Source organism: Corvus moneduloides, chromosome 25 (assembly GCF_009650955.1).
Source record: "Corvus moneduloides isolate bCorMon1 chromosome 25, bCorMon1.pri, whole genome shotgun sequence".
Classification (NCBI taxonomy): Eukaryota; Metazoa; Chordata; class Aves; order Passeriformes; family Corvidae; genus Corvus; species Corvus moneduloides.
In genome coordinates this window covers 5263126-5291063 of record NC_045500.1, presented here as the reverse complement: position 1 = coordinate 5291063, position 27938 = coordinate 5263126, and the positions used below count along the sequence as shown (strand labels likewise).

The 27938-nt window shown below is 51.2% G+C and overlaps 1 protein-coding gene across 3 annotated transcripts; it reads right to left on the bottom strand.

The window, feature by feature from the left end:
• Positions 1-27788, bottom strand: DIXDC1 (DIX domain containing 1). 3 transcript variants are annotated; one of them, XM_032133711.1, is made up of 20 exons: positions 27529-27788; positions 16700-16829; positions 15815-15940; positions 14705-14945; positions 13568-13675; positions 9205-9317; positions 8702-8850; positions 7684-7773; positions 7533-7586; positions 7058-7108; positions 5997-6101; positions 5511-5564; positions 4908-5000; positions 4759-4830; positions 4036-4122; positions 3733-3894; positions 3562-3628; positions 2855-2963; positions 2558-2666; positions 1-1707 (listed from the first exon to the last, which is right to left on the bottom strand). In XM_032133711.1, exons 1-20 carry the CDS (start codon positions 27583-27585, stop codon positions 1627-1629), a joined length of 2058 nt encoding a protein of 685 aa, XP_031989602.1. In that variant the 5' UTR covers positions 27586-27788; the 3' UTR covers positions 1-1626. The 3 variants fall into 3 exon arrangements, with proteins under 3 accessions (XP_031989602.1, XP_031989601.1, XP_031989603.1); XM_032133710.1 differs by lacking the exon at positions 27529-27788 and adding an exon at positions 25079-25328; XM_032133712.1 differs by lacking the exons at positions 13568-13675; positions 14705-14945; positions 15815-15940; positions 16700-16829; positions 27529-27788 and adding an exon at positions 11365-13560.
• Positions 27789-27938: the final 150 nt, after the last annotated feature.

Here is a 27938-nt window from a genome sequence, read left to right as displayed (position 1 = left end):
TGAAACACTTATGAGCAGTTTGCAATTCAAATACAATTGATCTCAGTATCACAAACCCATGCCCTCTTCACCAGAGATCATGCAACAGAGAAACTATGTCCAGGGAGGAAGAAAATCTTTGTTTCTTTTCCAAAAGGGATGTATTTTCCCCATTAATTAACTTGTTCACTGATGAACTTTCCTCCTGCTGTCTGTAAGCAGAAAGTCACACAAATTGTCCAGAACAGGAGGCAGCTTGTGTTGTGCCAATGTGGCACAAAACCACACAAGAGCCTTGATATGAAACCCAGTATTAACCAGTTGGATTTCCATAGTAAAATAAAATTACAAGGCCAATGTTGTGTCAACAGAAGACGATACAAACCATCTCAGCATCCACCAGGAAAGGAGTAAAACACAGTATAATGCGTGCAGAAATATACAGAGAGCACTTGCACTAGTATAAAAATATCCACAGTCCTCAGACAGATGTGAATCGGTACAAAATAATTCCAAGAACATGTTTACAAAAGGACATGTTAATATAAAACAGTAAAACCAGGTTGCCCCTCTGCCAGCCTCATGCACAGCACACACAGACAGTCCATGGAAGGGCCGCAGGAGCTGGGAAGGAGCAGAGCCCTGATGTGCCGTTTGACCTCCCGAGCCCGCAGGCGATGCAGAGAAACAAAACCACAAAACCGAAGGGAAAAATCCACCCTCGGGGATTTTAGGGCTCGTTCTTTCCCCAGCAGTTCCTTCCTGATTCTTCAGGACTCGGCAGAGCAAGGAACTGGTGTGGGTAAGTGCTTGGTGGCTCTGCCAGTGCGGGGACAGCAGCAGAGGGATGCCTGTGCACAGGAGGTGACAGCAGGAGGACAGAGGCTCAGCACAGACAGGGGGTGTAGAGACCTCAGGAAGCAGCTGATTCCAGCTCCCCCACCCGTGAAATCCTTCAGCAAACAAACAAGCACCAGGATCCCACAGTCCCCATGGCTGCAGAGCAAACCCAGAGGGCCTCGGAAATGGGAACAGCTTTGGAGAGCAAGTGGGGAAAGCAGGGCTGGGAAATGGGAGCCTGAGTTTGGGAGAAAGGGAGCTTGGCCAGGTTGGTGAGCTTTGCTTCAGACCATGCATAAACCCTCCCCAGGACAGGTCCTGTCAGTCTGGAATGTCCACAGAGTCACTCTGCTCCTGCAGGACAAAGCTGGTCCAACCTTCTGCTCTCACAATCCAGCAGCTTCTTCTCCATGAAGGCAAAGCTTCACATTTTCGCCATCAGTGCAGATTTCTGTGACATCAGCACAGGAGACGCCGAGCTGAGCCCGCAGCACACAGTGCAGAGATGGAGGAGCAGGAGAAGGGAGCAAAGCATCCTTAAGGCCTCCAGGGTTTCGCTGACAGGGCCAAGCTGGGCGTTTCTGTCCCACAGACCCGTCCCCGCAGCCTCAGGACAGCAGCTGCCCTCAGGCACGGGCAGTCAGGTGCCAGCTGTCCATGCACGCAGCCTGCACCACCCGTGGCTTGCACAGAGGCTCTTTTTTGGCAGCTTGAATTGGCCTCCTCCCAGCACGAGGGCTCCTTGGTCACTCTCCGAGCTCCGCAGACAGTCACAGGTTTCCATAGAAACAGGACTTGAAAGCTCCATTAATTCTCCCCGTGGTCTTCTTCCACCCAGGCCACGATTTTCCCCTCCCAGCCAGGAATGATGTCATCATCATGGAATACCTACAAAATAAAATAAAGGATTTCAGTCATGTCTGGGGTCTGACACCACAGCTCTGCAGTGTGAGGGGCATCGGGGGCATTAAATCAAATCCCAGCTCAGATTTCTCTAAACAATCCAGGGAACACTGACATGGGAATGATGGCTGAGGTTTGAGTCACATTTTCAGGTTTTAGGTAAAAAACAGACCAGGCCTCTTTAACCAGTGAATATCAAGGTTATTATTGGCTTTTATTTTTGACAGAAAAGGTAAACTAAAGACAGGAAACATGCCTTTTCTGAGCCAGACCACAGCCTCCAGCTGCTGCTGCTGCCTGTTCCCAGAGAGGGTGACCCTTTGCCCTTGTCTTAATCAATTTGTGAAGCAAGAACTGTCCCAATAACCTGTAATGAATCCAATCCACACCCACACCAGCCTGAGCATGAACAGGGCTGCACTGCAGCACACAAAGGGAATGATGCCACACACACAGCTCTCTGAAAAAAACTTCAGAGGAAAGTAAGAGATTGTGTTTTTAATACATGCTCTCCCATTGCAACAAGTTTTGTAAAGCCACTGGAAGGGCCAGAAGTGCAGCCTGGATTTTTGCTGTGTCCCCTGAGCTGTGTCACAGACTGGCTTTGCCCAAGGGGCTCTGCAACTCTCAGGCAGTCACAACGACATCCACGGAATTGCTTTAGCTGAGGATGAAAACATCCCATTTTAGCACAAGAGGAGCTTAATCTACATCTGAGAAAGCAGACAGTTTTTTTTGGGGGGAACATCCAGTATTTCATTAGTTAAAAGTGAGGTGACCACGGTCCCCAGGGCTGTGTGGTGACACTGATCCCAAAGCTCAATCCCACATTTACCTCCTCCTTCACTGTGCCAAACTCTGGATCCAGGGCTTTGAAGTGGTACCGGTGGGATCCTTCCCGGTCGATGGCTGCCTTGAAGTCCTTCAGAGTCACTTCCCCTAACCTGCAAGGGAAATAAACACAAAAACAAAAGACAAAAACAAAGCTCAGCGACTCCTGCAGATCATCTTCCCCAGCCAGTGGCATGAAATCCAGTCAAGGCACAGCAAACCTGTGCTGGCTGGGAGCATTCCCAGAAAATCAGAGTGCTGGTTTTAGGGGCACAGGAGGGCCAGGAAGGCCCAGCCTCACCTCTTTGGTATGCTGACCATGAAGGGCGTGAGGGAGCGGTCGGTGAAGTACAACACTTTGGTGCAGGCACTGGTGCTCATCACGGGCGTGCTCTGAGAGTGAGGCAGCTCTGCAAAGCAGCAACTCGCTGATTATCACCCCTTATCATCATTAGCCCTCCCTATCTCCCATTCCAGCTGGCCAGGATGGATGGTGGAGTGTGGATTTTAATTTGCCCATTTGTATTTCTCTCCCTGACTCCTGCGTTGTCTCCTGCTCCCCCCAAGAGCTGAAACAGAGGAACTGAACTCCACAGTTTTAAGACTCCTTTTATGCAGAAAATACTCTGGACGCTTGGAAATGTGATATTCAAAAAGACTTCTCTGTTCTGTGGATAGGAAAGGCAGTAAACACTGAGCAGGGAACACTTCTTTGTCCCCACTAGATGGTGCAAAGCAGCAGGAAAGCTGGGATGACATCCCTTTCCCAGGGATTGCCATGGCTATTTGTGCTGCAGCACTGCCCAAGTGGCCCAGACTCCCACTGAGATGATGCTCTACAAAGAAACAGCCATAAATACGTGTCCCCTTCCCTTTGCAGGGAACTCTGATCCAGGCAGGATCCTGTGCAGGTGAAGCTGGAGGGGGCAGATTCCCAAGGGGATTCTACACCCAGGAACCTGAGCAGTGAATCTAGCAGTGGAAGGGCAGGATCTGCAAGGCACTTACTGGATTTGGGAGGCCAGGAGTCTCTGCACTCGTTGGTTGCTCTGCTTGCTGGTGACTTCCCCCGGACCTGGAGTGCAAAGCCAAAAAAACAAGGACAAAGTGTCACTTCCCAGTCAGAGCCCTCTGGGTGGTGTGTGAGGGGCAGAATGAAGAGCTCTGGGAAGCCTTTACCCTCCTCTCCTGCCTCTTCTGCGTCTCCATGCGGTGCAGGCGCTCCATGAGGCTGGAGATGCCCTGCTCCAGGCTGTCGATGGTGTGGTGCTGGGGGTCGTGGCCACTGAAGCTGTTCCTGAGGCTGCGGAGGGCGTCCCGGACCAGCTGCAAGTCGTTGGTCTGCCCAAAACACCACAAGTGAGACCAGCCCCAGGCTGCTGCCTCCTCATCTTCCTTTCCCCAGCAAGGGGAAACCTCTCTTAACAAAATGAAAGAGTTCCAGGATATCTGGCTGGGAATGCGCCCCTCAGGTGCACTTACCCCTCGGTGGGCTGTGGGGGCAGCTCCTTTTCCTGCTGGCTGGAGAAAGCCATTGCTCTGGGCACTGTGACTGCTGTAAGCCATCACCTGGCATGGGGAAAATGTGGGTGTCAGGACCTCCCCAAAAATCCCCATTTATGGACTTCAAAATGAGAGAGAATGAGAGCTTTCCACATCAGTGATAAAACTCCCATCTTCTTCCAGATAAAGGCACTCCCTAAAGTGTGCAGGGAGTTCCTGGTCACAGCACAGACCTGATTCCTCACATAAAGGTGGAAAAAAAAGAGGCAGAGCCTGGCAGGGCCTTGCTGCTACATCAGAGGGCTCTGCAAGCTCTGGTGAGTACAGTGTCAGGTGGCACTGGGCAGGGACAGGTTTTGGGGCTGGCCTTTCCCCCAAGACTCAATACCAGGGTCAGCAGGAAAAGGAGGAGGAAAACTGAGCTGTGGTCCAACCATTCCCAGGGTCAGAGCTGAAGCTGGAAGCTGAAAAACCCTCTGGCTTTCCTTACTGTTTCATCCCCGAGGATTCTGAGCTGGAGTGCTCAGTGCTGGGATTTTTGGCAAGATGGGTATTCTGTGGGGTCTGCCCACCTTGGTCAGGGCTCTGGCAGTGAGAAGGCAGAGCAAGACCTCTCTGGGATGAAGGGGAGGGTTTCTGGAGACAGGCGGCTCCAGAGTGCTGGACAAACCTCACCCCATGTGTGGCCCAAGGCTCCCGTACCTCCTCAGCTTCTCTCTTCATGCAGTGAGCCAGCAGGGCCTCCTTGTGCTCCAGCTCCCGCTCCAGATCCACCTGTGGAGGTGCAGCAGAGGAGTCACCACCAACTGGGCCACCCAGGCCAGCTCCCAGGGCAGCCCAGCTCTCCCTACCTGCTGGTAGCTGGCCTCAGAAAGCTGCCTGAGCATTTCATCCAGCTTGGTCTGGTGCTGCTGCAAGTGCCGATCCTTCTGGCACAGCTCCTTCTGCAACACAGGGATCCAGGGAATCAGCAGGGCAGGGAGGGAGGCTTGGTCATCTTCCCATGGCAGGGAAAACTGTGTTATCTGCCAGGATCAGGTGACCTGCACAGGGTGTGCTTTGCCAGATGTTAGAGCTGAGTGTCAGAGCTTTTTTCTGACAAGATCAATCAGGTTTTTATTGCCCAGAGTCCCCTTGGCCAAAGACCCGCTGCTGAGGCCACACAGCTGTCCCAGAGAACACAGATTCCCGAGGGATCAGAGGACAGCCAGATCACCCAACCTCATCTGCACAAGTGCTGGACACTCAGCAGCCACCACCAAAAACCACAGCAATAAAAGATCTGTCAGAAGCTGTGGGGGGAATGCAAAGAACATCTGGTCCCTTCACCTCATCACAAACACCCCTGGCTCCTGCAACGCATTCCCAGGGGTGTCCAAGTGCAGGGGAGAGACAACAATCCCATTCCCAGAACTGAAGAACTACCCGAACCCCCAGGGAAGAGGTTCCATTACTTTGTATTCTGCCAGCAGCCGGTTTCTCTCTTCAACCTTCCTCTGGAGGTCAACCTGCAGGAATAACACCCACGTGTGAGGCAGATATTCCCAGACAGTGAAAACCTCTGCCCTTTGTGCTGAATGGTGACCAAAAACCTGCAGAGGTCCAGGCAGCTGATGTTTAGGGTGGCAACCTTTGGACAGAGACCTGCACAAGGCAGTGCCACCTGCTGACCCAGGGAGTGAGGAGGGACAAATGCAACAGCACTGAAAACATCAGGGAAAGCCCCTCCCTGTCCCAGCTGAAGGTCCTGGAGGACAGGAAGCGGCAGGGAAGGTCAGGAATCTCCACCCTCACAGCTGGCCAGCAGACTGTGAGCAGCCTGTGCTGTGCAGAGACCTTTGACTGCTTGTTCACTATCCCACGACCCTGAAATCTCTGCTGCAACCACCCTCAGGGCCACCAACCCCCAGCCAAAACACCCCCAAGCAGCAGTGACTCACGTTCTGGTTGTGCAGCTCCTCCTTGTCCATGTTGGCTCTCAGCAGCTCCTGCTTGAGCTGCAGGACTGAAGCGTCCTGCTGGATCAGCCTCTGCTGCAGAGCGTCCTGGGGAGAGGTGATCTCTGCAGGGAGGTGCAGGGAGGGCAGAGACCCTTCCCGGGGGGTCAGTGACCCCGGACAGTGGCCAGAACACACTGTGGCCACTCGGGGCTGAGGTGCTGCCAGGGGCCCCAGAGGGCTCTCAGCCCTCCTGCCTCTCTCTTACCCAAAACTGATTTCCCTGCCAACATTTTGGCCATCAAGACAAAGGGATTTCTCTGCTTCAGCTTAAATTTCCTCTCCAGAAGTGACAGGCATTGGTTCTCATGGATAGGAACGGCTCTGGAGGGAGTTCAGGGCCCTGCAGCTCCTGATCAGCCACGCACCCAGAGGGCACGGAGAGGCCAACGTCAGCCCAGGACACCTTAAGCCCTGAGCGTGACCCAGTTGTGCAGTGAAATCCTCTCTGGAGAGGCCAAAGTCAGCACTAATTCTGCACCTTTCACTCACCCAGAGCTCCACCTTGGACAGCTACTGCTGTTTGCTCCCTTCTGACAGGCAGCTCTAAAATTACCTCTGTCAGGAGATCAGCAGTGTTCACCACTCCAGGGGCACAAACTGAGCCCTTTCTGGGCAGGACGGGGTACCCCAGGCTCTTTTTCCTGTGCTGGCAGGAATGAGTTCACTGGGCCAGTGCTACTGGGTGTGTACTCCAAGAGAGGAGGAAATAAAAGAGCCAGGAGAACCAAACAATTTATGCCTCATTTTGTTTAGGAGAAAACAGGGGAAAAAACCAAAAGAGGGGATATTTGACCACAATCCTACAGACAGAGCAGAAACCAGGAAATCCAGCTCCTTGTACCTGCCTGAAAATTCAGAAATAAACCACAGGCTCCCCCACCTCCAAGCCCCCAATACTCCTCCTTCCACCATCTGAGATTCCTCAAAGGTAGATGGTTGCTGCTGGCCCTACTCACCCAAAGCATTACTATTTATTTTTGATGAAATGCCCCTTTCCTCACCTTTATTCCCTGGAGGTTTCGAGCTTCTTGTTTGTATTTCAGCAGCTCCTTCTGCAAATGCAACACAATTACATTAAATGGCACCTTGTCACCCCTTCAAAACCAACCAGAGCCAGTGTTTTCTGCTGCAGGAGGAAGCACATCCCACCTTTTCCCACAGATCCAAGAGCCAGTCAGGCCCTGAGCAATTTTAATGAGTTACAAACGTGACAAAGAGCTGAGCAAGTCTCATTAAAGTCCTGAGGAAAAACATGATTGCCCAGTCCCCCAAATCTGTCCTTCAGGTCAACATCAAACACTTCTGCCAGCATCAGAACTGGTCCCAAACCTCCAGAGTTGGAGCCCAAACAGAATACTCCCCATTTCATCCATCATATTGTCCACCCTGCCCCATCCCCACTCCATTTCCCCCCCAAAAAAACAAGTAAAACAATCTGCAAAACCTCTCTCTCCCCTCCATCTGTCACCCTCTAACCTTCAGATCTTGATTTTCTTCCACACTCTGGTCCAGACGGCTTCGGATGATGATCTGAATGCAAAGTATCAGCGTTGTTATTGTGCAGCAGGGGCAGGGCAGTGCAAAAGGCAGCTGGAGCAGGGAAATTTGGGGACAGGGATGTGCTCACCAGCTGCTCCTCAGGGCAGGCTCCGCGCTCAGAAAGTTCAAAGGACCCTTCCTGTTCATCCTCAGGTAAAGACCCATTGAGCAACAAAGCCTGGGGAGAAAAAGGGGGAAAAAAGTCTCCTTTTCAGAGATTTCAAAGAGAAAGAGGCGAGCTGCAGCTCTGGCCAGCAGTCACTCCTATCAACCGTCCCCAACCAGCTTCATTTCCCATTTCTGCCAATTTATTCCCTCAAAAATGAGTAGGTTGTTTTCAGGAATGAACAAGAAGATTTGTCCCCTGGAAAGCTCTCCCAGGGGTCTGTCAGCCCATGCTCTTCCCCACAGGAAGAACCAAACAAGGACAGCTCAGACTTCCAGCGAGTGAAGTCTCAGCTTTAGCACCCTATAGGGGGTGTGTGCATCAGATCCCCTACATTTCAACCAAACTCTGACACACTGGAGGCTCTCAAGTACTGAGTAAGAGGAGGAAAATCGATGAATCAAATCCAGTTTCCTGGCTGGCCACATCAGCTGCCTCTCCTCGCTCCCAGGGGATGAGAGGGCAGCAGTGCCAGTCCCTCCTCTCCATGCTCCCAGTGGGCACAAAATGCAGCCAGATTTTACCAGTGAACCAAGGAATTTTTTAATTTTTTTTTGGTGACTCTTTTGTGTCCCGCCCATTGTCCCCGGGGAAAGTGCCCGCCCAGCTGCCTGTGCTCCTCACACAATCTCTGCTTTGTTTACTGCCACATAAATATTTACAATTCAAAGCCACCCTGGGTTCCCAGCACAAACAGAAAGGGATGTTCCTGAGAGAGTTCAGTGCCTTCACCATATGGATCAGGGGCTCTGCTCCCCAGGCAGAGCCAAACACACACTGGGCTGAGGGGCAGGGAAGGGAAGCGAGGGAAAGGTCCCACAAATAACTAATTGTGGGGAGAATGTGCCAAAAATGAAGGTTCAGCCGAGCTCATGGAACAGCTGATGCAGGGCTGGGTGACCCTGGAAGGGAACACTCTCTGAGAAGAAAAATCTCTCACCTGCAAACCCGAAATCATCTTTTTCGCCTCCTCCATTTCCTTTTCCAGGTGGTCCTGCTGTTCCAAAAGCTGCTCCTCCCATGAGTTCTCCAAGCAGGAGCCAGAGTTCCCTGCCTGCCACTCGGGCTGGAAGTGAGAATCAGCCTCTTCTGCAAGAGAGAACAGCTGGGTGTGCTCAGGGCAGCCCAGAAAGGACATGCACCACTCACCAGTGCCAAGGAAGCAGCTACAGGTGTGACAGCTCATCTGACCCCAAGGATTTATGCCTCATTCTTGAGCTTTCCTACACACACTTTATCCCAGGAAATTTTGCACCTGACTCAGGGAGATTTCCAAGCACAGCACTGGGGACAGTGTGTGCCACAGAGCACCTGTGGGGTTTGCAGAGCATCCCCCAGTGCCAGACAGTGCCCCAAGGACACCCTGGAGGCAGCATTAAACAATTCCAGTCCCTGGGGAGCTTTTCAGCAAGTTTATCACACAAAGAAGTCCCAATGTTTTACCTGTTTTAGTCTCTGTTTCTTCACTTTGGAGGATCACAAGCCTCTCCTTCTCCTCTGAGGGAGCTACAGTGGAGTCACTCTTTGCACTGTGGACAGGGCTGGGTGATGTCAGGCTGCAGAGCAAGGCAGGAACAGTTCTTTTAGATGAAGATGATGTTGCTCAGCACTAATTTTCAACAAGCATTTCTCCATATTCACTTTTATCTAAGAATAATCTGAATCCCAGAGAAACCTTCAACAACCCAACCTGGGCATGTAATTTTTTCAATACAAACTCTCACACAGGGGTAGGACCACACTCAGGGGTAATTTACTGCCAGCCTTATGCTGCACAAAAAGCCACCCTGGTTTCATCTCTTGCTCCAGAGCTTTCAGATGAATCATTTCAACTTTAAATCCCAGTATTTTTGAGAGTCAGATTCCACTCACTCGTGTTCTTCAATTAAAACTTCTCGGAAGTGCCCACATATTTTCACAGGAGCCATCTCAGCTGACTGGGAGGTTCAAGCAATCCTTCTCTCAGAAATTCTTCCTGAGTGCATCTCCCAGACAACATCAAAAGGTGGCTGAAGCTCACTGACCCATTCAATGTACCCCGAAAGTCGCAGGAATTAATCCTTGCAAGTGTGAGCAGGAGTTAATTTTTCATTCTCCCCCAACACAGAAACAAAGGACAGGGAACAAAAAGAAAAACAGTGTGGAAATAATATAATAGGTTTAGAAAAATAAGAGGCTTCAGCAGCTCCCTCCCTGCATCTTCCCAGCACTGCTGCTCTGTCCCCCACAGCTCCCACAGAATGGGAAAAGCCCTGCAATAGAGATGGAAATGACTTGCTGCTCCTGCCTGCCCCACTCCCACGGCCAGGGCAAGCCTCTCCTCATTTAAATCACAGACCTGAGTCCAGTTTTTGTGGTCCAGACTTCCCCCATGTTAGAGGGAAAGAAGAACCATTGTCCAATAGAAATCTCCAACAGGGACAGAACCTGTCCTTCCAGGTGTGTGCATGATTCTTAAAGGGGTCCAGGCCACCTGGCTTTGCTCCAGGATTTACCTCCAGGAATTCCAAATCCATCACAGCAGTCCCTCATTAGGCATATTTTTAATATAAAACCTGTAACCAGCCCCCTGCTCCTGCTCGTTGCTGAATGGGGGCACAGCATAAAATTATGGGATTTTTTTTTTAGTGTTGTTTATTATTTGATTTGGCAGTTCTGCTGGGATTGCATTATGCAACAAGAGCCAGAGGAAAGGCTGAAACTTTCACACAACACAGATGCCAGCAGGATGCCCAGCTGGTCTAACATGGCCAGCAGCTCCGGGAGGGATTTCACTTCCTTCTAGGAACAGACCTCAGAATTCCCTCCCTCCTGTTCTCAGCTGATTCTCTGAAAATGCCCTCACCCTGAGGCACTGCTGGCTCCCATCCATGCAAATCTGTCCCAGAAAAACACCACCAGCCACGGATGGGAGAGAAGGTGGTGAAACAGGGGAACCAAAAAGGACGAGCAGGATGAAAAACAAGGGTATGAGCCTGGAAATAACATTCTAAATCCGCTTCTCCCAGCACTGGATCCACAGCCCAAAGCCAACATAAGGGACCACAGGTGGGGATAAGTCCCCACAGCACAGACAGCTTTACATTTCCTTAGGCATTTCCACATCCCCAGACCCCTTCCAGGCAGTTTTCCTATTTCTGAAGGCCACTGGGTTCACCCAGCATCCATAAACACCTCCCAAACATTCCAAACAGTGGCAGAGCCAGAGGCAGCTGAAGCAGCAGCACAGGTCAGGCTGCTTTATGCATCATCCAATGAATGCTGGAAACACTTCCCCAGGTTCTGTATCAGTGCAACCCATCAGAGTATGAAATACCCGCTGATGCAATTCCTTTACAAGTGCATAACAATTCCCTCTTAAAGCATGCAGAAACGAGGGCTGGGAAATGAAAGCTTTCCAAGAGAGATTTATGATGCAAACTGCTCCACTTTATTCCTTTCACCACTTGGTTCCTTAACCCACATCCTGCCTCCCCCGAACCCCAGATCCGCCAGCACAGCCAAGGCTTCAGGGCAATGAACCTCAGCGCTGCCTGAACCCCCCCGATTTTAATGAACACCCCATCCCTGCTGTTCCCAAGGACAATGGCAACAATCGCTCACCATTTGACCTGCTTCCCTCCCATGATCCCACTTTAACCTCACGCCTCACAGAATCCGCAGGATCCCGGCTCCGGTCATGCCTCGTTCCCTTCACGTGCCCAGGGCTCAGTGCAGAGGTCGCCAGCTCCTGTCAAACTCCTGGAGGAAGCTCTGCGAGCCAGACTGCTGAGCGGGTTCCCAGCAGAAACAACACGCACACGGAATAACCAACTCAGGGTCTTCGCCGGCTGAGAGGCAAAGCCGCAGCCCCCACCAGCGGGTTCGATTCTGGAGTCAGGGAATTCTGCAGCCTGCCTTCGGCTCCTGCTGGTTTTCCTCGCGGGTTATTTGTCTCCTGCTGCTGCATTTTGGTCAGCTGCACAGCTGCTTGTTGCCATCACAAGGCTCCCGGCTTGCCGGGGCTGTTTCTCATCCCATCCTGCCCTCCTTGTGCTGCCGAGCATCCGAGCAGCCGCCGGGGGAAGGAGCTGCTGCCACCGCGGGTCCCTGCGCTTCCCGAGGGATGCGGGCTCTTCCCAGGCAGCTCTCCCAGCCCCAGGCACGGCTCCCTCTCCCTCCTGCTGTCACACGGGCTGTGCAGGCACAGCCTTTCTCCGAGATGCCTGGCTCAGGGGTGGGGGAGGGAGTGCTGCTGGAAGGGGAGGGGAAAGGGAGAGGGATGGGTGAGGGGCTCGGCAGCCTGGGAATCATTTCGGCAGCCTGCGCTTATTGGAGCTGCCGTCCCTGGGAATTCTGTGAGCGAGGCTGGGAGAGCTCTGAGCAGGGAAGGAGCTGCTGCAGGGCCGGGGATGCTGCCCTGGGACTCCACAGCAGCAGGATCGGATGGAGGGGGCGGCTGCACTCAATAACCACGACTCTCACTAATAAAAAAAGCATCTCGTTTCTCCCAGCTGGTTCTAACTGAGCTAAGCACATTTCTCCCTGCAAGTAAAGGGAAAGCATCTCATTTTCATCATGCAGAACTGTGTCAGCAGAGACACCCCCAGCAGCTGGAAGGGCAGAATGCCCCCAATTTTTGATCACTTATGTAAAGATTCTCGCTGTGTTCTGCCCTATCAGCAATAATATCAACACTGCACTGTGGTCAGAGAATTCATGGCATTATGGGCAAAAATAAAATAAAAATGCAGGATGCGCAGAGAAATTTTTGTTTACCACGAAAATCCTACCAAAATATGAGCAAACAGCAGCCACCTGACAATCTCCAATAGGACTGAAGAATACATAAAATATTCCAGCTCCCTTAAACTGGAGGATGAGAGCAGGGAGCAGCATGTGGCACTCCTGAGCTCACGGTTCAGGAGCCAATGCCAAGGTCCTGTGACACTATCCATGAAATCTGGCTGCCGAGAGCAGGATTTTTACATCCCCCCTGGCAGGCCAGCCTCAAAAGCACGCTGCTGACATCATGTGGAGGCACTGCTCCAGCTCTGGCTCACTGGGAGCCCCACACTCCTCCAAATGTCTATTTATAAACACGCTCTCAATGACACACAGCAGATTTGGGGGATAAACACGAACCCTTGTGTTTTTCTCCTCTGTTGGGCAAAATATCCTTAATTTTCAGGTACACAGAGAATTATTGGTGCTGTGGAGCATAAAAATCGGCCTGAGAAACACTGGGGAAACGTCCTGCCTGCTGAGAGGCTGTCAGTGGCAATCTGTCCTTGGCAAATGAGCTCATCACCCCCACACAAACTGGAGGGAGGCACTTGGGGAACAGCCCAGGCAGGGGAAGGACACGGCAAAGCAGAGCTGGGGCTCTCAGTGCGAACAGGAGACTCTGAACCCACGAGCTGCAGCTCCCCACGTGCAGCTCTGCCCTCGGATCTCCAGATGAGATTAACTGGAGCGCAGCACCATTTCCAGAGGGAGCTCCAGTGTGTTCAGTAACACAGTTCTGGCTCTTCCAAGTAGTTTCTGGTTCTCTGGGGGAAAAGGGAGCGGCTTCCCTTTACTACGAAGCTCTCCATGCTGGATCAGCTCCCTCACTAAAGTAGTTTTTCTTCAAAAGCCCTTTTTTGCTGCACTTTCTCTCCTATATCCATGAAAACAACAACAGAAAACTGCTTCACGTTGATTCCCAAGGCTTCACCCTCCAGATCAACCCTTTTCCATCAGAAATTAGCAGATTTTGGTGAGGAGAATGGGCACTTTAGGGAATGTCAGACCAAGGACACATCTTGGCCATAAAATTCCTCACCTGGAAGGGTGGGACTCCAGTGGCACGTTCTGCTGCCCCTCGTACTGCTGCACCAGGGCCCGCACGCTCCAGCAGGGATTCTCAATCTCCTCATCCATGCTGCTGTTCCTGGAGGTGACAATCACAAAATGAGGGGACCCTCACCTGACTGCAGCAGGAATTGCTCTGTCTCCAAAGAGGAGGGGAGGAAAGCTAAGGAAAGGGAGGTAAGGAGGAGGGGACAGCCAGAAAAATGCCAATTTTCCTATCAGGGATCTCCATCTTCTTGGTGCTAAGGGAAAACAGGCAAACAGGCCTTGCTGTTTTAAACTCATCCCTAATTCTGTGACTAGAAAACTCCAAAAGCTCTGGAAATGCAAGGAAACATCGCAAGGACTGGTTTTTTTACTGAAGAACTCCAAGACCTTTGCAAGGGAAACCTTTAACATTTCATTTTTCAACAAAATGTGCCATTTCAGCCTCATTTCCAGACTTTCACAGGAGCTCCCTTGAGCCAATCTCAAATGGGCAAATGACCTTAGCTGTGTAAATGAAACCCTGCACAGCCCCACCACCTGGCTCCCCGTTAAATGTCATTACTATTATTATTATTATTATTGTCACCCACACGGCACCTTTGGCAAGTGGCAAATGGGATTTTCAGAATTATTCCCGGTGTGTGTGGATCCCCAGCATCCCCAGCACTCAGCAGCTGCCTGGAGCAGTGGGATGAGCAATGGAGGAGCCAGAACGGACTTGTACAACGTCCTCAGCTCTGGAAATAAAGCTCCCAGATCTCTGCCCAGCACCTGGGGGGAAAACCTGACTTTTCTTTCACTTGGCATAAGAACATCTCCAAGGAGACAGCACCAAGGGCAGCGTGGGGAAAAGGAGGCAGCACAGTTCCCCCTGCCTTGGCCAGAACTCCCTGTTCTTTTCCAGGGAGATAAAGAGAGACCCAGCTGCTATTTTGCTGTAAAACCTGAGAATGGCTGCAGAGCCAGGTCAGGGCCCCCTCTGTGAGGGCACTTTTTAGGTGTTTTTGTACAACAGGAGCTTCCTCACGCCAGGATAAAATGGAGAAAGATGCATTTCTTTTCATTTGAATTTTCATTTGAATCCAACCCAGCCTCGCGTAACCAGGGAAAAGCCCCTCACCTCTGTCTGTGCCTGAACACGTCCCGGCCGGACTGCTGGACATCCTGCCGGACATCGGCCAGGGCAGCCACTGCCCCTTGGGCCACGGCGGCGGCCGAGCGCGGCCGGAGGTTGCCCGGGGGTGCTGCCCAGCTCCTGCCCCCCGAGCCAGGGGTGCCAGCCCTGCCCGAGCCTGGTTTGAAGTGAGCAGCCAAGGCCAGGATCAGCCTCATGGTGGATTTCAAGTTCCCATCGACAATATCTGCAAAACGCAAAGCTCTGGGTCGTTAAGGTGAAGTGCCACTGGAGCTGTGGCTGCGCAGCAAGATGGAGATAATTGAAGCCAGCAGAGCTGTTCCAGCTCAGCTCTGGTGCTGCAGGGCACAGCAAAGTGCCTGCCCTCTCCACAGCTCAGGTTCAGAGCTCTGAGCAGCCCTGAGCCTCCCCTTCATGGCCATTTCCAGCCTTAATTACTGCACACACAGTTACTGAATGCTCTGGCAGAAGCAGAGCAGTTACTGAGGACTGACCACTGACTTTATCAGCACAGAATTCCCGTTTTTAAAACACAAAAGACAGAACAGCAACGTGCCATAAACTGTTTGCAGCACCTTGCAAATGTTAATTAATCATTTTTAGTGGTATCACACAAGGCATTTTCCAGCACGCTGGTGTCATGGCAAAGATCAGCCACTCCTTCAGACCAAGATTTCCCAAAACAATTTAGTCAGAGCTACTCAAAGTCCTGACTAAACCACGCCACAGACATGTGACTGTGTGCTGTGTCTCCTCCCTATTTCCAGCCCGTGGCTTCCAGTGAACCACAAATATTTTTTCCGTGTCTCCTTTCACTCTAGCAGGTTTCTGTGTCCTTTTGGTGAAAGACTCCAAGCCTGTATTCCTCATTACACCATTCCCTGAGCTTCTGAGTGCTCAGTAGCAGGAAAAAAAGTCACTTTTTTCTCTGCATTGTCCATCTTTCAACACAAAACCTTCACTAAACCAGAGGGGGAAAAATCCCCAACTCCCCCACAAACTGACACATTAATTTACTCATAAATTACCTGTTTGATATAAAACAAAGCCAGAAACAGGATTTCAACAGCTGAAATCACCCCCAGGGCCACGTACCTTTAGCTGACGTCTGGTGCATGCGGATCTTTCTCGATGCCACGAACTGTAAGACTTTCTCCACATTCTCCCTCATCTCCTGCTGGCTCTTGGGGTTGACCTCGATGCCACTCAGCTTCTCACCAGCTGAAGGGAGGGGAGAAGCTTTAACCGAGGAGAACTGACCCGCTGGGGACTGTCAGAGGGATTGCCGGGGGTGGGGCACTGCTCTGCTCTCATGTCTGGGTGCTACATGCGGCTTCTTGTCCTGCTTGACAGGAACCCAGCACCAGGGATAACTGGGCTGGGGGCTGCATTGGGATTATATTAAGAACTGCGGGGCTGGAGCAGGATTCTGTCAGGATTTGTGACCCTGTGAGGGACCCACGCTGGAGCTGCCTGTTCCCAAAGGACTGAACTCCATGGAAAGGGCCCAGCTGGTGAAGAACCGCAGCCTGTGGGAAAGACCCACTTGGGAGAAGTTTGGAGAACTGTCTGCTGTGCCTGGGACCCCACTGGGGCAGAGGATGAGTGTGAGGAGGAAGGAGCAGCGAGGCCAATGAACTCACTGCACCCCCTGTGCCCTGCCCAGGGAGAAGGGATCACATCAGCAAACAGGTCACTCTTCCCAAAAAACACCCACTGACTCCACGCCAGCCCTGTGGGAGTTCCCACTGCCCCTGCCAGGTTTCAGCCCATCTGCCGTAACTGCCTCTGAACCATAAGTGCTTTAATAGAATTGCATTTATCATCTGCTTTGGGATTGTTTTCCTTTCCAGCTGCCCCTTCCCCATGAGCTCTGCACCCCCAGGAACATCTGCCTGGCAGATGCCAGAGCTGAGGCAGCCCCTCCACACCACAGCCGGAGCTGCAGGGGGAAAAACAGGGCCAGATGGCACCACTGACCTACAATCTCAATGAGCAGGGCAAGAGTGACCCCATCCCGCAGATCCTGCCTCAGGTCCTGCACTGGCTTCGCTGCTGGCTTCTTCTTCAGCTGGGAGTTCACCCAGGCCACGTAGGCCTGCAGCTGTTGCTGGAAACAGAAAACAAAATGTTTGCACTGCAGGGGCAGTCACAGGGCTCTCGCTTCTCTCTCTGATCTTCACAGATCTCAGTCTTCTGCCCTCGAAAACAAACACCAGAGGCCTCACCCCAAAGCCTGGCTGACATCCCTGCCTGCTGTGGGGCAGCTCAGCCCTCGCCAGCGTGGGAGGAGGGAGCAGGACAGGACTCTTGAGCTGAGCACAGCTGACCAAAGAGCTTTTCACTGCATCTCATCTGTGTTTGAGCCAAACCAAGGCTGTCATCCCCTCACTTTGGGGGCCACAATTTGCTCACTCAGTGTCCCATCCACACTGTTTTCATATCAAGAAAGCAGAAAACCCACAATGCAGAAGCAGGGAACTCTGAGTTACTGCCCATTAAACAATTCCACAACAACCAGGGGAGATTTCCTGAAAGAGCCAAGAGCCTCCCTCTGTAGAACTCCCAGCCTGGCTCATTTGGAACAGTTGTACATCCCCTCCACGTCCTGGGAGCTGCCTCAGCACTTCCAGTGGCCCAGTTTCTATTCCTGCACACAGGGAAGCTGGCTTGGGCCCTGGGAGCAAGGAACAGCACCTGTCCAGCAGCTCAGGAGGGATGCTGTGTGTGGGAAGGACCAGGGAAACTCAAACTCAGGCTCCTGCTCACCCTGAGGACCCATCTGGCACAAATGACCCAAAGGCAAAGAGCAGATCCAAACGACCTTTCCCTTTCCATCCCCCTCTCTGTAACCCTTCCAGGGCTGCTGGAAAGGCTGCAATCCCTTTGGGCAGGGCTGCTGGGGGACATGGAGGGTAAACAAACTGATCCATTTATGGGATTACCTCCCTTTTCACTAAGCTTCCCATTATTGTGCCGATGCAGCAGGTTTTAACCTCCATTCCATATGATCTCAGCAGTGTCAGGCAGAGTTTATGCTTTTACAGCCCATCAAAGTCACAATCTGGTCACAGCCTCACTCTTAATTATCCCGACATAGGAAATCCAACTTTAATCACACATGGCTCGGTCTGCTGGTTCAGAAAGGTGCCTGGACCTGTGTTCAGGCAGCTCTGCTCACTCAGCAGAGGCTGGGGAGCTGGAAGGGGACGGGAGCTGAGGGCCTGCCTGGTGGCTCTGGGAAAAAAGGGAGCAGAAATGGCAAATCTGACCCATCTTTGCTGGAGCAGACCTGGCCTGCCCTGGGGAGGGGCTCTGCAGCTTCTTCTGCTGCAGTAGCAGCAATGTCCAGCCCCAGAAGTCTTTATTTTCTACTTTTCTAATCATTTCAGGAACTGGCACTAATTCCCCAAGGACCTTCCAGCCTGCAGAAAATCTGCAGTTTCTGGAGGAGTGTCTCATTTAAAGGAAAAACCCTTTCACCAGGCAGTTTGTTTTCTGTTCCTTCTCTCAGAACATTCCTTGTGCATTCACAAAAAAGAATTTTTGGCAAGCTTTTAGTCTCTATCTCTTAAAAGCACGAGGAGGTTGACACTGTTATTATTAGTAAAAAAAAAAAAGCCATTCCTAAATCCCAGAGCAGTTACATTTTAAACAATGAGCATTAAAAGGAGGCTTCTGAGGCAATGGAATTGGGATGGCACCAGGACAAAGTCATTTCATTCCCGTGGCTGCTGTAATTCTGCAGACTTACACTTCATTAACAGACTTGGTTGGTTTTGGGTTTTTCCATTAAACATAAGATTTTCCTGCAGACGTTCAGACAGTTGGACTGAAGAGTATTTCCTAACTTTGTACCCAAAAACCCGGCAGACTGAATGAGTTCAGCAAGAGCCTTGGATTGCTCAAAGCCCAGAAATGCAGGGAGAGAGCTGTCACTGCTGGCAGCTCAGGGGAGCATGTGACTGAACCTGCCAAGGAAATATATCAGAAATAAAAGTTTAGTGACCTAAAAATGGCAAAGTGCTGTGAAACACATGAAGAGACAAAGCCCCTGAGCTGCTCAGCAGAAACCCCAAGGGCAATTTTTGAAGCTGGTGAGTCAAAAACGCTTCACTTCTCCATCAGCTGGGGAATAACAAGGACATTGTGGGCCACACCTTCAGCCCTTCACCTTCAACACAGCCACAAGGCCTCCACCCTCAGATTCACACCTCTAAATCCACAGGTTCAGATCTCTAAAAAAAGTGGAAGATTTTTTCTTTCACCCCCTCAAGGTTCCATTTGTTTCAAGCCCCAAGGCAGCCACCTCAACACAGCCCTAAATATTATCACAGCAACGTGATTTGGTGCTTGGATAGACATCATTCCTGCCATCTATCCTGGAAAATACTCCAGGGATCAACTTCCACCACAGGGAGGACAAGGATTTCCTGGGATGTGTCCTGCCCTGGGAACAGCAGCTCTTCCCACTCCACAAAAATACTCCTGAGCCTGCATTTGCCCACAAAAATGCACCAAACCCACAGCTTCCAACCCCATGGATGCATCACAACACTCAGTCTCACACAGGTCTCAGTTCCTTTTAGCCAACCAGATCCCAAAAACATGGCTGGGAACAAACATGACACATCTCAGGCCCTCCTGCTTCCCCTGCACTTCGGTGTGAGCTCCTGCTCAGCCCAGTCTTAGAATTTCCAGGGCTCACACTGCTCAGCTCCTCACCAACAATTCTTCCAAACCCAGAATTTTTCAGAGGAAAATCAGCCTGGTGTGGGGTTTACTATACAGAACACACATTATTTAGGATTATGGTGGAGCTAAGCTTAATCCTGTTTACATTAACACAGCTTTGTGTTCCAGAAAAAGCCTCTTTTACCTGTACCTCGCCATGGGGAAGAGCAGCAGCTTCACCTGAAGGGAGCTGGAGCCCAGGCTGCTCCAGGCAGATCTTTGTGGGGTGTTTTTATCTTACTCTGGAAGGCTCTGCAGGGCAGGAGAAGATTTTTAAAGCAAGGTGTGATGGACTACAGGACATCCCAACAGAGTTCCATGGGCAAATTACAGGTTGGGACATGTGAGGTTAATTTTCACCTCTCTGAGATTTAAATATTGCACATTTTGGTGTTGAACAAATGGACAAAATCATTTTTTTTTTTAGCAAGAAGGGCCTGCCCTCCTCACCCTCATCTTTCAGGAGATCCTGTGACACTCTCTGCTTCTAGAAACAGATCCCTTCTCTACACTGATGTCATGAGTTTGAATCCATCCTCATCACTGGATTTAGAGAATCATGTTTTTGAGGCTCTTTACACCGATTTCCCTTGGTGCACTGCTTTAGATGAGTTGGAATCCATCCTTATTGTTGAATTTAGGGAATCATCCTCCCAGAATGATGTTTTTCAGGCTCTTTACACCAACTTCTCTTTGTTGCACAGTTGTGGCCACTGCCCAAGCCCCAGGTCTGACAAGGTCAGCAAGAAGAGCCCTCGTGCTGCGGGGCAACTCCCAGGATGAAAGGAAGTCACTGTTCCTCCCTCCCAGAGCACTGAACCAAAGGTCTGCAGCAGCCTAATTGCATCAGGATGTGGTGGTTGAAGCCCTGTATGATTTTGAAGCTTTCTGACATTACCTTAATTAGATAGGAACTGTAATTTTCCATCCAGCCTTCCTGCAGTTTGCTGATTTATTTTTTGTTGTTGTTCAAGGAGGCCTTTGTAGGAGCAGAAAACACAAACTCCCAAGCAAAGAAAATTATTCTCTTTGCTCTCAAAGCCAGGAAAAGATTTTTTTTGCCTCTCAAAATTGATGCTTGAATGTGATTCAGGTTTTTTTCAATGTACTGAGATGCATCCAACAGTGAAAACCACCCAGATACGACAACAGTGATGCCAGAATGACCAACAGCACCCACAGGAGTTCTCCTTCATAAAACACGTAATTTAAAGCAGAAGGTGCTGATTTCCAGAGTGCCCAGCTCTCCAGCAGGACATGGAATTTTTGACGACAAAGTTTTCCATCTTTTTCTCAGTCCTTTCTTTACCCATTAAGAGGAAGAGCTGAAGTGCAAACAGCAAGGCCCAGTTCCACCCAAACTCCCTAAATTATTTCTACCACTTTGACTTTCACTTCTTGTAAAGCCAAAAAACTGCCGTGGCCCATTCCAGAGTCATCCAACCTCCAGTGCAGGATGAAGTAATTCCTACCTGTGCCTAAATACACAGGTATTGTACTCATTTTGTGCTGTGAAAGGGCTTAATAATGCAAATGCAAGATCCTGAACCAGCACCACCACTCACTTTATGCTCACCAGGTATCTGAGGCCTTTTCACACCCAGGGAGAGTTTCTGTGCCAGCTGCAGACAAAAAATAAAGGCAAAAACTGGCAAAAAGCTGAGCTCTGAGTACAAACTGCCGGGACTTCAGAGCACATGATTCACCCTGAGTTATCAAATGGTTCCACTCCACCCAAATGAAGCCTAAGGTCTGTCACAGCACGCTGCACTGAGACATCCCCTGAGGAAAGAAAAGGAGCTTTGTTCCTTCTTTAGCAGGATCCCCATCCGCAGGCAAGGAGAGGCAGCCCTTTGAGGAGCCTGAGCTCCTCAGGACTGCAAAATCTGCAGGCAGGGGCTTTGCAGAGGGGAAAGGACATCCAGGGAGGCTCCCTGGCCCAGGGTGAAGGGCTTTAAAGGCACATTTAGGACACAGAATTTTGAATTCCCTCTGCCCATGACTTGCTGGGAGTGTGGCAGCCCCTTCACCTCTGCAAGCCTCACTTGCTACCCACAAAGCAGCTGTAAAAAATCTTCATATTCCTGGTAAAATGGTTTGAAACCAGGAAATCTGCGAGTGTTCCTGTGCAAATGCTCTGTAAGGACACCCTGCCAAGGGACAGCCTGGCTTAGCCACCAAGGCAGGGATTGAGTCCTAACTGCTCCACCCTAATCCTATAGAGCAGCAAATACATCCTTCCCCTGCTGAGAAGTCCCACTGCTGGCCAGGCATGAGGGTTTGGGGAAAAATTGATATGAATTCCTTGCTAGAGCAAGGAATGATCTGCTAGAGCACATCTGGGGGTAAATGCAGGTGTGGGGAGCCCCAGCTGTGTTTTCTGGTCTCTGTGCTGGAGACTTGGGAGGCTTTCAGGGCGGCAGCTGCCCAGTCAGGCCAGACAGCCTGGAAAGGCTCAAAGGGTTCTTCAGATCCAGCCATCTCCCCCTGGCTTTAACAGGGTGGGGAAGGTGTGAAATCCTGCCCGCCTCACCCCAAAACGAAGCTGGGGTGAAGAAACAGCAGCACCTCTAGAGCTCAGTGTGTTCAGGGAAGCTCTGAGGGATTCACCGCTCCAGGGAGCACCGGGGCTGAGGAGGATGAGGGAGCCAGAAGTCAAAACAGTTCTCCATGGTGAATCCTATTAATGTATAAATAGCCCTGGCGGCGCGGAGAGGCACGGCTCCTTCAGCTGAGATCACACAGCACAGACCTTTGTGTCACAGATCAGGACCTTACCCCGAGGGCAGCAGAGCCAGGGCCAGGCCACGCTGCCAGAAAATAACCCCAAACACAGAAACAAACCAAAATCAACCGCAGGACACTGCCCAGGGTGAGGATTCACACCCCACAGGCAGGATGGCACCTCAGCACCTCAACCCCGCCAAAGGATGCGGCAAAGAGGGGCGAAGGAGAGGGGTTGTACATGTGGGAAATCCAGGAATTACCCCCTCAGCTGAGAACCGGGGGAAATACTCCATGAAGCCCTCGGTGAGGGACAGAACATAGCCCTGCAGCATTTCCTGCCTGCACAGAGCGGGGCAGGGGCAGCTCTCACCTCGAAAATGTGGGGAGATTTCCCCTCATGGGCAGATAACCCTGCATTTTACTTGGCTGGGAGACCCTGCTTTCCAATCAACCTCAGCTTGGGCCCTTAAAATCTCCCTGTCCTCTCTGGAATGAATTGTTTGTTCAACATAATCTATGGGGGGTGTGGGGGGAGGAAGTAGTTATTTTAAATTACTCACTGCACACAAGCAGACACATAATTAAGCTTGCCAGAGGAAATGATCCCTGAGCTCGAAAAAGAGAAGGTGTGCTATTGTTAAAAGGCAGGCTTGGCGCTGCCAGGCCCATTTCTGACACGTTTCTCTGGGCCCCATCTGTTTTAAAGAGCTGACAGAAGTGTCAGCACATAAATAAACTGCGTTTCCCCGAGGAGGGAGAACAGGCTGAGGCCACATGGACGGAGTCACCGCAGATGAGACCCCTCTCCGTGGTTCCCTTTCATTATAAACTCCTGCTTTTAGCAGCCACACTTCCCAGGGCACCATCCAGCTGTGGGACTGAATTATTTATCGGCCTGGGAGCAGGAGGAGTCCCCACAAACAGCAGGGAAACACCTTCAAGGCAGGGCAGGCCATTAATGGGAGAAACACGGGAGGTGCCCACGGGGGACTTCGCTGCCTCTCAGCATCAAACAAAACCATCCTGGCTTTAGATGTCTGCAGGTGACAGCGTCCACGAAGGCTTTGACTCTGAAAGGAAAGGGGGAAAAGGGAAATAAAGTGGCCTGGAGTGACAGTTTAGCAATTGAGGGGCCCCTTCAGCAGGCGGTGATTCCTTACATGAAGCACCAGTCCAGCACTGGGCTGTGGAGCAGGACAGGCAGGAGCTGCAGAAAGGACAATGATGCCCCCTTCTCCGGCACTAATTAGGGCATAATTGGGCTGCTGAGGTGGCCCTTGGTGAGAAGGATGGAGAGGGAGAGGGAAAACAAGGCAAGGGAACAAAAGAAAGTTCCCTGTAGCCTCTTGGCTGCGTTGGGTTTGGTCGCCACCCTCCACTGTCAGGGAGCTCTGCTGGGATCACACCTCGGGACTCTTAACACATTAATATTTGTGTAAATAAACACCTAAATAAGTGAAAAAATATGGAGAGGACGCACAGTTAGTGATCACAACAGCAGGGACGGAATGACAGGGCTCCTCTCTCATTTCCAGTGCCTGGGGTGTGAGGTGCGTCCTTGGCAAGTCACAGGTTCTCCTCTGCAAAACTGATTTTAGTTTTACTTTTGTTGCAAGCTGCAGGGTGTGAGGAGGCAGAGAGATCCCGTGAATCTGTTTTTACGGTGGGAGAGGAAAGTTTTTTCCACAGCTGAGCTGTCTGTGGGTAAAACCAGCCAGCGTGAGGCACTGAATGTCACTGGGGTCTGCTCCCGTTATTAATTATATTATTTATATATAAGTCACTATTCGTGCCTGAGGAGGATGTGCTGCCCTCGAGCACAGGAAGTGTGAGCTCGACCTAAACCCAGACCTTGGCTGGCTAAAAATGAGCCTGACGCTGTGCGGAGGAGGGATGGAGCGATTCCAGCTCGGCTCAGCCATCCGAGGAGACCTGGGGCCGCCGTGGAGCCGGCAGCAGGCTCAGCTTTCACCCCCAGTTTGTGTTCCCGGTGGTGAAGCCCAGCAGGGATGTCCAGTGTCCATTTTCTGTGGATAACGGGGTCGTGGGGGCACAGCAGCCAAGCTCTGCCTGGCTGAGGAATCACCAAGCACTGAACAAAATTAAGTTCTGCACTCTAAGAAAGAATAAAAACTTTCCCAAGAGAAGATCCCTGCGACCAAGTGAGAAATAAAACAGCAGCCACTCTCTGGTTCCAGCAAATCCCCCAGAGTTTTTCTTCCTTTCCAGCTTACAGATGGCACATCGTGCTCCAGCATGGGCATTACTGAGTCCATAAATATCGAACAAAACTGGTTTTTTGTGCCCCCTAAAGAGGGAAGTCCCACTGCACTCCCCACACAGCCACGGGATTCCCATCTCTGGAGTTTCTTGGTGCATCTCCTTATTTTAGGATTCATTACTCTCCTGACAGCAGAATAAGCAAATAAAGAACACTTCGAAAATTACATTTTCCAGACCAAGTTGAATTTCAGTCCCACGAGGATTCAATTTACAGAAAAAGATGAGGGGAAAAAAAACCCAAACAGCTCTTTGTCAGCCTCTCCTAAAAACTGAGTCCACAAAGCAGATTTACAACCCCCAGACACGCAGACACCGCTCATCCCTCACGAGAGGAGTCAATTTTACACAATAAACTCTGCCCCACAGCCTCCTGCCGTTTGTATTATTTACTGGGACAGCAGCAAAGCAGCGAGAAGAGCATAAAACCCCCGAGCTGAAAACACCGCCTGTAACACCAGCCACGAACTCCTCACCAAACTCCCTCCGGCTCGCAGCCCCCCTGCTGAGGAGCCACCACCAAACCTCGCTGCTTTCCCCCCCTTCTCTGCCCCACAAAGCACCGAGAACGAAACAATTCTGCACACACCCGCCTTCCCTCTGGGGCCGGGACTTTACCTCGGTGAAGCCCTCCTGAAGGATATCCAGCAAATTCCCCCTGGCCAGGCAGGCGAGCATGGTCCCGGGCGAGCCGCCGGCGGCGGGCGGGGCGCTCAGGGCGTGCGGGGCAGCGCTGCCGGCGCCTCGGGGCGCCTCTGCCTCCTCTTCCTCCCGAGCACAAAGGCCGGGAGCTCATCGGGAACGGCGCTCATCGTCCCATATGTGCAGCCCGGGCAGAGTTGAGCCGGAGTGGCGGCTCGCTTTGGGCATGCTCGGCGGGAGGAGGGAGCAGCTCGGGCGGAGATGTCACACGGTTGTCACGGCAACGCCGCGGCTTTACGAGATGCAGGCGCGGGGAAAACATCTGAAACCCATTTCCAGCCAGTCCACACGCAGAAAAAAAAACCCCCAAACTCGCTGTGTAAATGAGATTTTTCAAACCCGCCATACACAGAGAGCCCTGCTTGGTGTGGGGGTCGGGAGGAGGAGGAGGGCAGGGAGGTGATGCCTTGCACGGGGAGGGAAGCACAGAGAGAAGATCACTCTGCAGCCACAGGAAGCTGCACGCCAGGCCACGACCGCTGGAAGGTTTGCACGTTTGAACATTGCATTTTTCAATTTAAAAAAAAAAAAAACCGAGAGAAAACGTCCCAACAATTAAATCCAACCCCCAGCTCGTTTTGTACATCAATAAGTACACCCATCACAGAAATAAGTATCGAGTATCTCCAGGCAGCCTCTCGAAGTTGGTGTCACCTTACAGGAAGCGCCCAGGGGGAAAGAAAAAAAGGAAAATGAAACGAGAATGAGTGAAAACCCCTCCAGTCAGGGGCTCTGCCTGGCAGGCACAGAGCAGCACTGCCAGCACTGATCCCGGTGCCTTCAGGTTCCAAAATATCTTGCCAAGCGTTTCTAAGTGTGAGAAACATTTAAAAACAAACTTTTTTTTCCTGCCTAAGTGTTGAAGCATCCTGAGGAAAAATCAAGGCATAATTTCACTGTTTTAACCTAGCCCAGCTGAAATATAGAAAGAGAAGCAACAGGTCATTTCCCTCTGTAACCAACCCAAAAGGAGGCAGTTCCCTCACCTCCAGTTTTAAATTACTCCTGTTTGCTCTCCCTGCTTTTCATAATTCCGTGGGAGTTGAGATTTTTATGTTTTCATCGATTCTAATACCACATCTGTTAAGCAAAACAACAGATTACAGCAAGGCTTTGCACAAAGCCTTGTAAGCTGGAGATGCTGGGGGGTTGGAGCCTTGATCCCGTTTACTTTTGAGCTTCAAAATGCCATTAAAAAAATATTTAACCCCATTTTTAAGATGCAATTGAGTAGCTTATGCCTGTGCAATTCCAGTAAAATTTTGTGGAAAAGCTAAGTGGTTTCCCCATGAGACAGAAAGTGACCTAATTTTAAAGGAAAAACCAACAAAGCACAGAGCTCTCACTGTGGACTTTAAAATGCTCTTCTTGACCAATTGTTTATTACATATATTTATATCGATTACATTATATATATTTATCACCTGGTTTTTACATAGTAAACACACATTCACAGAGGATTTGTAACATAACATGGAAGGATGCTGAGATTTTTGGGTCAACCAAGAGGAGCTGGGACTGAAATCCGGCATCCAGGGGCTCCCTTTCATCCCATCTCCCTCTTGCAGAGCCCCCCACCCACCCCAACACCAGCACAGCAAAGGCAAAAAGTTCAAAATGTTCTCCTTTTCCCTGCCAGGCTCGGGTACAGGCCTGCTCAGAGATTTTCCCATCAAAGATTTCCTTCTGCAGGGGGTTTCTTATCTCTGCCTGAATGCCAGGGAATAGAGACCAGGCTGGATGTGCTGAGCCATTCTTCTGTGCATTGTGGGGACACAAATGGGTCTGGGGTGGGTGTGTGGGCTGAAAATAACTTTTCAAAATTAAATTCTACTTCTCCCTTTGTGTTTCACTCTGAAATTTCCAGCTGCTCGTGGCAGGAATTGTGGTTTTCTGTCACTTTTACACAACAGGTGCCTTTCCATGTCACTTTTGCCAGAAGCCTCTCACTAACAGGAGTGCTGCTTCAGAATTCCCCCTGAACTTTCCCAAAGGAATCATCTCCCCAGTGATTCCAAACCTATCGGGGCAATGATACCCAAAAATGCCCCCAGCAGCTGCTCCTGGGGTGAGTGGCCCGAGCCCAGCCCACAGGGTGGTGACACTTCGGCTGGTGGCATTGCCATCTCCTGGCCACTTCCAGCATGACCCAACCCTTGTCCTTGCACAGTAAAAGTGTGGCTGGGGACATAAAAACAAGCGAGGCTGGATCAGGAATTCACCTGTGGGGTTTGTGGGGCCGTAACTGCAGCAATAACCCACAGAGCTGCTTAAAGCCACTCCTGCAGTGTGTCACCGACCCCAAAGTCCTCATGAAGCACCCAAAAGAGACAGAAAGGACACAAAAAAGGCTGCTGGGAACTCACAGAGGCCGCAGGAGGCTGTGGGGGGTGACAGGGCACCGTGTCCATCAGAGTCCCCATGCTGGATGTCACAGCTCAGTGCCAAGGGAAGGTCCCAGCACTCCTGAAACCTGAGGGGAAAAGCAAATCCACCAGGGACCTGAGCCCTCAGAGGGGCTGCGTGGCCCCAGGTGCCTCTGGAAATGGGATGGGATGGGGTCTGGAGCACGGGGATGCCCAGGAGCAGGGCTGGGATGGGCTGTGGGGCTGGAACGTGGGGAACAGGCACAGGAACAGGAGGAGGGCAGTGCTGGGGGGTGAGGAGAGGCTGGGGATGGGGTGGCACGGGGAGAAATGGGGACCCCAGAGAGAGGGGAGGGGTGGGGAAGGGTGGGATGGGGTGGGATGGGAAGGGTGAAGTGGGATGCGGGGGG

Bases quoted from the DNA above. Each gene is read 5' to 3' on its own strand.
- DIXDC1 (XM_032133710.1), bottom strand. From the start codon at position 25,138: ATGCTCGCCTGCCTGGCCAGGGGGAATTTGCTGGATATCCTTCAGGAG. The intron at 8,851-9,204 runs GTAAAACATTGG...TCTCTCTTGCAG, and splicing joins AGAAACAGAGACTAAAACAG to AAGAGGCTGATTCTCACTTC. The intron at 5,565-5,996 runs GTGAGTCACTGC...TTATTCCTGCAG, and splicing joins AGGAGCTGCACAACCAGAAC to GTTGACCTCCAGAGGAAGGT.